Here is an 11,290-nt window from a genome sequence, read left to right on the forward strand (position 1 = left end):
ACGAGATTGATTGTTGGGCAGAGTCTGCGGTCCTGCTATTTGGACCTCCCCTCACATCTAGAATTCCATGAAACAGCCTTTGGACTGTTCTACAACTGTCTAGAATAGTGCCTCACAGACAATTCTTTCCAAGTGATGCTTTCAGAGAGACAGGGAAATACAATAGTTAAGGCCTCCAGCACTTCCTGGTTGCTGTGTGACCTCAGGGGAGTCACTTTACCTCTGGGAAAGGAAACAGATATCTAGGTGCAGGAAGCATGGAGAGTTCCAAGCAAGATAAATCCAAGGAGGCCCACGCCAAAGACATACTGTCATTAAAATGGCAAAAGGTAAAAATAAGAGACAGTCTTGAAGGCAGCAAGAGGTAAACAACTATTCATATACAAGGAAAACCCCTGAAGGCTATCGGCTGGTTTCTCAGCAGAAACTTTATAGGCCAAAAGAAAATGTCAGGATGTATTTAAAGTGTTGAAATAAAGAAAACTACCACCTAGAATACTCTCGCTGGCAAGGTGATCATTCAGGGTTAAAGAAGAGATAAAGAGATAAAAACTGAAAGAGTTTATCACCACTAAACTGGCTTTATAAGAAATGTTAAACTGTATTCTTTAGCCAGAGAAGAAAAGGCCATAACCAGAAATAAAAACATATCATGAAAGAAAAAAATCTCACAGGTAATGGCAGATATATAATAATAAAGCAAACCAGCCACTTAAAAAGTTAGTATGAAGGTTAAAAGACAAAAGTAGCTAAATTAATTATAACTACAATAGTTGGGAATACTCATATACAAAAACAAAAAGATCTCAAATATCACATAAAAAACAAAGTGTGGAGTTGGGGAGTAAAAATGAGGTATTTTCAGAGTAGTATCGACGGATATATATGAACCTCATGGTAACCACAAACCAAAAACCTATGAAAAATACACAAAAAATATAGATAAAGGAATCTAAACAAAACACTAAAAAATCCAGCCAACTGAAAGGAAAGAGATCAAGAGAAGAAGGAAGGAATGAAGAGGAGCTACAAAACCAACCAAACAGCAATGAACAAAATGTCAGTAAAAACGCAACTATCAACAATTACTTTAAATGTAAATGGACTAAATGTTCTTATCAAAAGGCACAGGGTGGCAGAATGGATCTGTATGTTGTTTACAAGAGACTCACTTCAGGTCAAAAGATATGCATAGGCTGAAAGTGAAGGGATAGAAGAAGATATTCCCTGAAAACAGAAATTAAAAGAAAGCTTGGGTGGCAATACTGATATCAGACAAAACAGACTTAAAAACAAGGTCTAAAAATAGACAAAGAAGGGCATTACATAATGATGAAGGGGTCAACCAAAGAAGAGACTGTAACAATCATAAATATTTATTTACTCACCCAACACAGAAGCTTCTAAATATATAAGACAAATATAACAGACACAAAGGGAGACATTGACAGTAATAGTAGGAAACTTTAATATCCTTTTTAGACTTCCGGCCAAGATGGAGGCGTAGGTGGAAACACTGTGCCTCCTCGCACAACCAAGTTTAAAAACAATAATGTTTTAGTAACAAAAATGCAACCAAAACACAGAAAATTGAACCATACAGAAGTCCGACAACAATGAACTGTTCAACCAGACTGGTAAGAGGGGCGGAGCAACGAGCTGGCAACGAGCTGATGCAGTGAAGGTGCAAGACAGCTGGCTGACTGCGGTCACACATTCACACGCAGATAAACCAGGGGAAGGAGCAAGCAGTGAGACAGACTGCACAGGCCCCAGCACCTTGCAGGAAGCAGCAGAGGGGACCGAAATCCAAGAGAGAGCGTGGAACAAGTGCCATTGCCCCTCTACGACTCCGCCCCCACATACAGCGTCACAACCCAGCTACTGGGTTGCCCTGCCATGGTGAACATCTAAGGCTCTGCCCCTCATACATAACAGGAACCAACAGACCAAAACATTATGGCTCAAGAACAGCTCAAAGCCCCAGAGCCAATAATTCTAAGCAACCAAGAGACAGCCAACCTATCAGATGCACAGTTCAAAACACTGGTGATCAGGATGCTCACAGAACTGGTTGATTTTAGTCACAAATTAGAGGAACATATGAAGGCTAAACTAATTGAAATGAAGGGAAATGCACAGGAAACCAATAGTGATGGAAAGGAAATGGGGACTCAAATCCAGGGAGTGGACCAGAAGGAGGGAAAAAGTGACCAAACAAAAAAATATGAAGAAACAAGAATTCAAAAAAATGAGGAGAGTCCTAGGAACCTCCAGGACATCTTTAAATGTTCCAACATCTGAATTATAGGGGCACCAGAAGGAGAAGAGGAAGAGTGATAAGTAGAAAACTTATCTGAACAAATAATAAAGGAGAACTTCCCCAATCTGGCAAAGGAAATAGATTTCCAGGAAATCCAGGAAGCTCAGAGGAAGCTGAGCCCAAAAAGGGACACACCAAACAGAAAACTGTACTTGAACAATAATTAAATAAATTTAAAAAAAAAGAAGGGACACACCAAGGCACATCATCATTACATTAGCCAAGATTAAAATGAAGGAGAGAATCCTAGAAGCAGCAAGAGATAAGGGGACAGTCACCTAAAAGGAGTTCCCATCAGACTGTCAGTGGATTTCTCAAAAGAGACCTTACAGGCAAGAAGGGGCTAGAAAGAAGTATTCCAAGTCATGAAATCCAAAGACCTACATCCAAGATTGCTCTATCCAGCAAAGCTTTCATTTAGAATGGAAGGGCAGATAAAGTGCTTCTCAGATAAGGTCAAGTTCAAGGAGTTCATCATCACCATGCCCTTATTATATGAAATATTAAAGGGACTTATCTAAGAAAAAGAAGATAAAAAAGATGAACAGTGAAAAGACAGCAAACTCACAGTTGTTAACAACCACACCTAAAAAAAAGCAAACTAAGAGGACAGCTAGATCAGGAGTAGAACCACAGAAATGAAGATCTCATGGAGGGTTAGCAACAGGGGAGTGGGAGGAGGAGAATGGGGGAGAAGGTACAGAAAATAAGTAGCATAGACGGTAGGTAGAAAATAGACAGGGGGAGGGCAAGAATAGTAGGGGAAATATAGAATCTAAAGAACTTGTGACGTGTGGACATAAACTAAAGGGGGGACGGTGGGGGAGGGGGTGTGCAGGGTGGAGAAGAATGAAGGGGGGAAATAGGACAACTGTAATGGCATAATCAATAAAATATATATTTTAAAAAAACTAACAAAAAACTTAAGAAACAGAATCCAGCAACATATATCAATAAAAAGGATTATACACTCTGAAAAAAAATATCCTTGTCACATCAATAGACCATTCAGATGAAAAATCAATAAGGAAACAATTGCCTTAAACATCACTTAGACCAGATTGACTTAATCAATAATTATAAAATATTTCACCCAAACACTGCAGAATACACATGATTTTCAAGTGTAAATGGAACAGTCACTAAGACTGATAACATATTAGGCCACAAAATAAGTCCCAAAAGATTCAAGAAGATTAAAATTATATCAAGCATCTTTTCTGACCATAGTGGTATGAAACTAGAAATTAACACAGGAAGAAAACGGGAAAAAACAAAAACATGCGGAGACTAAACAACATTTTACTTGCAAGCAATGGATCAAAGAGGAAATCGGACAGGAAATAAAAGATATCTGGACACACGAGAGTGAAAGTGTAGCTTCCCATGACCTATGGGATGCGTCACAAATAAGAGGGAAGGTCATGCTACACAGGCTCACCTTGAGAAGCAAGAAAAATCCCAAGTAAACACCTAACCTTACACCTAAGGGATATAGGAAAAGAACAAACAAAATTCTAAGTAAGTAGAAGGAGGGAAACAATAAAGGTCAGAGTAGAAATAAACAAAATAGGGACAAAATTTAAAAAATAATGAAGATCACTGTAAGAGCTGGTTCTTCGAAAAGATATACAAAATTTTAAAAAGCTTTAGCTAGATTTATCAAGGAAAAAGAAAGAGAGCCCAAATAAATAAAGTAATAAAAGTTACAACCAACCCAAAACAAATATAAAGGATTATTCAAGAATATTATGAACAATTGTATGCCAACAAATTGGACAACTTGAAAGAAATGGATAAACTTCTAGAAATATACAACCTTCCAAGGAATAAACCAGGAATAAGCAGAAAATCTGAATAGACCAATTACTTGCAACAAAATTTCAGCAGTAATAAAAATAACTCCCAACAAACAAAAGCCCAGGACCAGATGGCTTCCCAGGTGAATTCTATCAAACATTTAAAGAAATAATACTTATCCTTCTCAAACTGTTTCAACAAATTGAAGAGGAAGACCAGCATTACCTCGATACCAAAACCAGAAAAGATACTACCAAAAAGAAAAATGACAAGATGATATTTCTGATGAACATAGATGCAAAAATTCTTAACAAAATATTACTGGCCAAATTCAACAATACATTAAAATGATCATACACAATGAGCAAGTGGGATTTATTCCAGGGATGCAAGGATGGTTCGATATCCACAAACCAATCAACATGATACAACACATCAGTAAAACCAAGGATAAAAGTCATATGATCACCTCGGTAGGTGCAGAAAAAGCATTTGTGAAAATTCAACACCTATTTATAATACAAACTCTCAGCAAAGTGAGTACAGAGGGAATATACCCCAACATCATAAAGGCTTATCTGACAAACCTGCAGCCTGTATCATATTAAATGGTGAGAAGCAGAAGTCCTTTTGTCTAAGACTAGAGACAAGGATGCCCCACTCTCGCCACTTGTGTTCAATATGGTGTTGCAAGTCCTGGCCAGAGCAAGACGAGATGGAGAAATAAAAGGCATCTGAATTAAAAAGTAAAACTGTCACTATTTGCAGATGACATAATACTACATGTAAAATACCCTAAAGATTTCACAAAAAAAAACTATTAGAACTAATAAGTGAATTCAGTAAAGTTGCAGATACAAAATTAACATACAAAAAATCTACTGTTTCTCTACACGATAATGAATGATCAGAAGAAGAAATGAAGAAAACTACTCCATTTACAATTGCGTCAAAGAGCATAAAATACCTAGGACTAAATTTAACCAAGGAGGTGAAAGACCTGCACTCTGAAAACAAGACACTGGAGAAAAAAACTGAAGAGGACACAAATAAATGAAAGGATATGTTGTGCTCATGGATTGGGGAGTAATATTATTAAAATAGCCACACTAACTAAAGCAACGTGCACATTCAAGGCAAACCCCAATCAAAATACCTTCTCATACATTCATACCTTCTCACACCAATCAAATACATTCTTCTGATAACTAGAACAAATAATCCTGAAATTTATATGGAGTCACAAAAACTCCAAATAGCCAAAGCAATCTGGAGAAAGAAGAACAAAGTTGGAGGTTGTCATGCTCCCTGACTTAAAACTGTACTAAAGCTATAGTCATCAAAACAGTATGGTACTGGCACAAAAATAGAAACATAGAACAATGGAACGGAATATAAAAATAAACCCTTGCTTACATGGTCAATTAATCTATGACAAAGGAGGTAAGAATATATAATGAAGAAATGACAGTCCCTTCAATAAGTGATATTGGGAGAACTGGACAGACACATGAAAAAAGTGAAACTGGACTGCTCTCTTACACTGTATACAAACAAAAAACCCCCACTCAAAATGGATTAAAAACTTAAATGTGAGACCTGAGATCATAAACCTAGAAGACAATATAGGGAGTAAACTCTGACATTGGTCTTAGCAATATCTTTTTGGATATGTCACCTCCATCAAGAGAAAAAAAGCAAAAAGAAGGAAATGGGACTACATCAAACTAAAAACAATGCTTTAAATTCCTTATTGTGGCGTTAAATTGAGGCTCTAGTAGGGTGTTACATCTGGAGCCAGGTCCCGGGCATAGCTCCAAGGATCCTAGGGGCAGGAGTGGCCCAGTGTGAGACATACTGGCCAGCATCTTTTCTCTAAATAGAGTTTCCACGGTGTGGCAGAGGGCTGGTGATTCCCTCTGGGGGAGGTTGCCTCTTTCAGCCAGAGCAACTCTGACATGTAGACACAGGTATCTGGGGGCTGCTGCCTTGCCAGGGTAGGTGTGGGTGGAGGAGCGGGCTGGACACTGTTCACCAGCCTGTCTGGTTAGTGTGGAGGAACCTGGAGGCCCTGCCCCTCATTATCCTCCTGAGAGAACCAGTTCAAGGGCTGTTTCCTGGGCACTCTCAGTGGGCAGGTGCAGGGCTGGGTCCTGAGGGGTCGGGGACCAGACAGACAAGGTGTGTTGTCATGGAGCAGAGGCAACACAATCACACCTGTGTGTCATTATGCAGAGCGATGGCCACCATGAAGGTATCCCAGCCTGCGGTCTTTATCCGAGGTCCAACAGCCAGGAGGTGCTAGGACTCCTAACACAGGGTGCTGTCGTAGTACAGAGCCCCCTGGGCCTGGCACAGGGGCAGGGCTTGTGGGGTGTCTGGGAAGTGACGTCGCAGTTGAGATTGAGGGGGTGTGCCCACAAATTGTCTGTGGGACTAGTCAGAATGCAGCCCCAGAAAACCGTGGTGCGGTGCTGTCCCAGCAGCGAGGCCCTAAAGCCACACTGTCCCACCCAATAGCCACAGGGGGCACTTTCATCTTTGTTATTAGAATTTCATAAAATTAAAAATTTCGTTCCTCAGTCTCAATAGCCACATTTGGAGTGCCCAGTAGTCCCATGTGGCCAATGGCTGCTGTGATGGACAGAACAGATATGTGTCCATCATCACAGAAAGTTCTGGATGGCTCTACTCTGAAGTTTGTGGTGGGAGTTAACTGGAAAAAGTGGGCAGGAGAGAGAGGCTTCTGACAGGAGGCACAGAGACGAAAATGGTCGAGACGGGGGAGGTGTGTGTCGGAGGGTGAGGCTGGAGTGGGGCTGCTGGCTCTCTGGGCTGTGGGCGGCCCTCTCGGCCATGCCGGGCCCCCAGTATAGGGGAGCTTCTGAGTGGTTTGAGGCAGGTTGGGCTCTGCCTGGGGATATGGGCTGCAGGGAAATGGGTGGAGCTGTATTTCTCATCTTGGCCTCACTTGCTTTCCCCTCTGCACTTGCCCTTTGTGCCTGGGGTATTTACCAGCCTTGTGGAAAGAGCCCTGGGGCCTCATTTGCAGTGTCACCAGCTTTTCCACTGAGGTGTGCGAGCCCCAGGGCTGTGTCTCCACCAGAAGGTGATATTTATGCGACGCCTTTCCTCTCCAGGGGCTCCATGTCCAGCCTGGAATCCTGCACCAGCCATTTCTCCCAGCTCAGTGCTGCTACCTCCTCCTCCTGCTCTGGCCAGTCCCACAGCAGCTCCCTGGTCTCCAGATAGCCAGACCGAGCACCGCGGGGAAGCCCACTTGCCTACCTTGTCCTCAAGTGTCTACAACCAGAAGCCAGCCTGCTGCATGATCAGAGACCATGGGGGCTGCTGCCCTGGTCTGGATGCTGCCAAAGTTGGGATGTCTGCAGCTGACAGCAAAGATTCAGCTCGTGGCCTATGCATGGTGGGAGCTTCTAAGTCAGAACCATCATCTCCTTTGGACTTTGTGTAACAAAAAGCCAAGGAGTGGGTGGACCACCTTCAGATCTGCCTGGTCTGGGGGTTCAGGGATAACATGAGGCTCAGCCCCCTCCTCTACTTCTGACTCTGCTTTTCCCAGGATGGCCTCCTTCTTAGGTGCCTTTCCCATTGCCACGAGGCTCCTTCCCGCTTTCCTCCTTGCTCAGCTCCAGAAGACAACTTCCTTCTTCCAAAGTTCTTCCAGCCTCCCAGAATTGAGTCTAAACAGCCTGCCTGGGCCCCATCCTGGTCCCTGAACCAATCACAGTTGCCCAGGAAATGGAGAACACTGATTCGCCAGCGGGGTCCGATCTGGATTAATTACTGTGTGGAAGCAGTAATTGTCCAGCACGGACCACATGCTTGTCCCTGGAGCCAACCACATGGCCTAAAAAGCACAAGGGGTCTGTAGGAATATTGGGGTCCCCCAAGGAGAAAGAGGAAAGAATACTGGGTAGGCCGAAGTGACACATGTTTATCATAGCATCTGATTCCATGCTTTGCTTTATGTCCAAAGATGGGTACTGTGAACAGTTATATGAGTTACAGACTTTGCTTTTTGTGGGAAGAAGCCCACCCTGGACTTGAAATCCACTTTCCTAGCGCTTGGCTGGAAAGGCCTAACCCTGACCATCCTCCACTTGAAGAGGGTGGGAAGGCACAGGGTTCCTGCTAAGTTTCAGGCAGTGACGAAGTGGCTCTAGCTGTTTTTACACTCCTCTGGAGCTCCCTTTCTGTCCTGGGTGCTCTTTAATTATGACTTTTTTTTGTTGTAAATTATAGAGATCCACATAAAAAGGGTCCAGGAGGGCTTGCTTCACATCTAGCTGGACCCAGGGTCTCAGTCTGTCATCAGGACTACCTGTGGGCTGGAGGCTACAACTTCGGTGTGTCCGCCCCTCATTACTATGTGTGACCCCTGGAAACAGCTCCAGTATTGACAAACTCCCTGATTCCCTGCGTGGGAGAGTCTTGTGTGTCCTTGGGGCCATTTCTCTTTTCCTTTCCTGGGCCTCCAAAAAAAAAAACAAACAGGTCAGAGGTCACTCTGGCCTGCCTTTAGTGTTTTTATTTTTTTGCCTATAGAGTGATTTAAAAATTGGGGCATTTCATCCAGAAATCAGGATTGCTGGCTTCCCTTGGGCATTTGGGAGTGTTGGCAAAATAGGCCACTATTGTCACAGGAAGGCAATAAACAGTTGCCTTCAAAGGCAACAAATAGTTGTTATCCTGGATGGGGCCATGGCAGGCCCCACCTCTCTCTACAGACCCTCCCCTAGCCCACACCACTCACTTCCCTTGTCTGCCTGGGACAGACCTCACTGGAATGGCTTAGCAGGCAGCCTGGGCTCCAGTCGGACCAGCAGTGCTTTTACCTTGTAACCTTGCTTACAGTTGGAGGTGGTCTCTGGCCAACATCCAGAGTCACAGGGCCTTGCCCAACATGTGGGTTTATAACCCTGGGGATCATTGCTTCCCTGCAGTCTTGGCATGGTGGGGCAGGAAGAGCAAGGTTACTTCCATACCAACCTCAACCCCAAACCTGGAGCCGAGGGAAGGAGACATCCTTCCTCCTGCACAAGGCAGCCTCATCCACCTCTGTAGTTTTCCACTTGCTTCTCAGGTATAGGAGCAAAGTCCAGAACTGCATTCTGCATCAAGCTGTGTGAGTGTGCACACATGTGAGGGAGAAAGAGGGAGGGAGATGGGAGACATTCTCAAAAGGAATTGCTCCCATGCGACCAGCCATTTATCACTGAGAGCAAGTTGCAATACTGTTAACTATCTTTAGGCAAATTTCTAGCTTGCCTCTAAAAACTATGTGTTATCCTAAAAGCATTTTGGAGTAAGCTGTCCTAGCACTCCCTACACACTTAATGTCTAAGACTAGCACTCAGTGAAGGAGGGAGAAGCCTTTTTTTGACTTGAGGTTAGAAGCGGCTTCTGATAACTGGAACCTGGGTCTGCCGATTCCAGAGACAAGGGCCTGCCATCAGCAGTCCAGCTTTTACAGGAGGAACGAGGGGCCCCAGGCCCAGTCAGACCTCCCCTTCAGAGCTCCCCTGCTCTCTCTCTGCTTCACCCAGGCCCCTTGCCTCCACATCTCTTTGCACACCAGCCTCATCCTTTCCTCTATCTGATGGGAAGAGCTACCGGCAACCCCTAGTCTACAACCACAGGGCTTGCCATCGCTGAGTCTGAGAGAGGCGCTCTTTCCATTCCAAATCCCACAGACAGCTTGGATGGGCCCTGCAAGAGTTACATGCTCACTCCTGTGGATGTACTGGCCAAGGGGGTGGAGGTCTGTGATTGACGTTCCCTCCGGTCGTGACAGTGGGGTGGGGGAGGACCAGTCACCAAGGACAAGGGGAGCTGGGCCAGAGAAGCAACAGGTGGCCACAGTGGTGTCTGCCGTGCTTCTCCTGAGCCGAAGGTCTCTAGGGCCCATGCTGGAACGTATCAATCAGTATGCCGTCTTCTGACCTTTGTGAGACTAGGAATTACAAATCCGAGGAAGGGCTGCTAAACTCTTGACATCTAAATTTCGCCTGGACCCCAGGGCTGGAAGCTCCTCAGCTTGGCTTTTTTCTCTAGCTTGTTCATTAACCTGTTGTGACCAGGACAGAAACAACTCACTCTCAACAGGACCTGCCCAGGCCCTGGGTTTAGGAAACTGGGTTTTAAAATGTAGACAGGGCGGGGTTTGAACCTAGCTGTGTAACCTCTTTGTGCCTCCGTCCCCTCATCTTTGAAATGGGGACCACAGTGCCTACCTCGCTCATTGGGTAGAGTGGGGTGAAATGAGGGGTGGCTCAGCACTCGGCTCCTAGGAAAGTCGGCGGTCGTTCCGGTTATTTACTGCTTCTCACCCAAAGGCCGCAGACTCACCCACAGGCCGCAGACTCCTTCTTGAGGATGCCTGTCACGGTTTTTCATGGGACAGAAGGCTCAGTGCTGGGTGGGGTCAGAGGAAAGTGGGTGTCAAGATATTATTTCCCTCTGACTTTCCCTTTCAGAAACTGCAAGTGTTTTCTGGCAAATCCACTCACCTGCAACAGCACAGTTTGGAGTGGTGTCTCTCTCACCCAGCTAGAACGTTCTCTCCACAGGTTGAAATAAGGGGAGTGTGAGACTTTTTTCCTACCCTGTGCTCCCTGGGATTTCAGCCCCGTAACATGAATTGCTCAATGAGGAACAGTGTCATTCTCTCCCACACTCAGTCTGTTTCAGCCAGTAAAATGTGGGGCTTCTTGTTGCCCTGATCACTTGCTCCCCACAGAAGCATTAAATGTTTTAGATTTGGACATACCTCTACCGTCTCCTTCCTAAAACCTTGTAGATTTCCTTTGGCTTGTTCGAGAATTACGCAGCTGCTATTTCTAAGACTCTAGAACCTTCTCAACAGGGGTTATATCACCCTCAGGGGTTGCAAATTGGTCCTTGGGGGAAGGGGGTAAAATTTTAATATATAAATCACAGACGTATTAGTCTGTTAGGATGCCGTAAGGAATTACCACAAACTAGGTGGCTTAAAAACAACAAAAATTGATTCCCTTCCTGCTCTAAAGGCTAGAAGTGTGAAATCGAAGTGCCAGCAGGCTCTAGAAGAGGGTCCTGCCTGCCTCCTCCAGCTCCTGGTGGCTCTGGTTGCTCCTCAGCTGGTGGGCGCATCGCCCCCATCTC

At 44.5% G+C, this 11,290-nt stretch overlaps 1 protein-coding gene across 1 annotated transcript in view; it reads left to right on the plus strand.

The window, feature by feature from the left end:
* Positions 1-10,905, plus strand: part of SEC14L5 (SEC14 like lipid binding 5) — a 49,377-nt gene extending 38,472 nt beyond the window's left edge. The window contains exon 16 of the mRNA XM_037143495.2: positions 7,264-10,905. Coding sequence (XP_036999390.1) covers positions 7,264-7,375 — 112 coding nt within the window. The 3' untranslated portion in view covers positions 7,376-10,905. The remainder of the gene's footprint in view (positions 1-7,263) is intronic.
* The last annotated feature ends 385 nt before the right edge of the window (positions 10,906-11,290 follow it).

The sequence above is a fragment of the Artibeus jamaicensis genome, unplaced genomic scaffold, assembly GCF_021234435.1.
Source record: "Artibeus jamaicensis isolate MK-2021 breed Jamaican fruit bat unplaced genomic scaffold, CSHL_Jam_final contig_700, whole genome shotgun sequence".
Classification (NCBI taxonomy): Eukaryota; Metazoa; Chordata; class Mammalia; order Chiroptera; family Phyllostomidae; genus Artibeus; species Artibeus jamaicensis.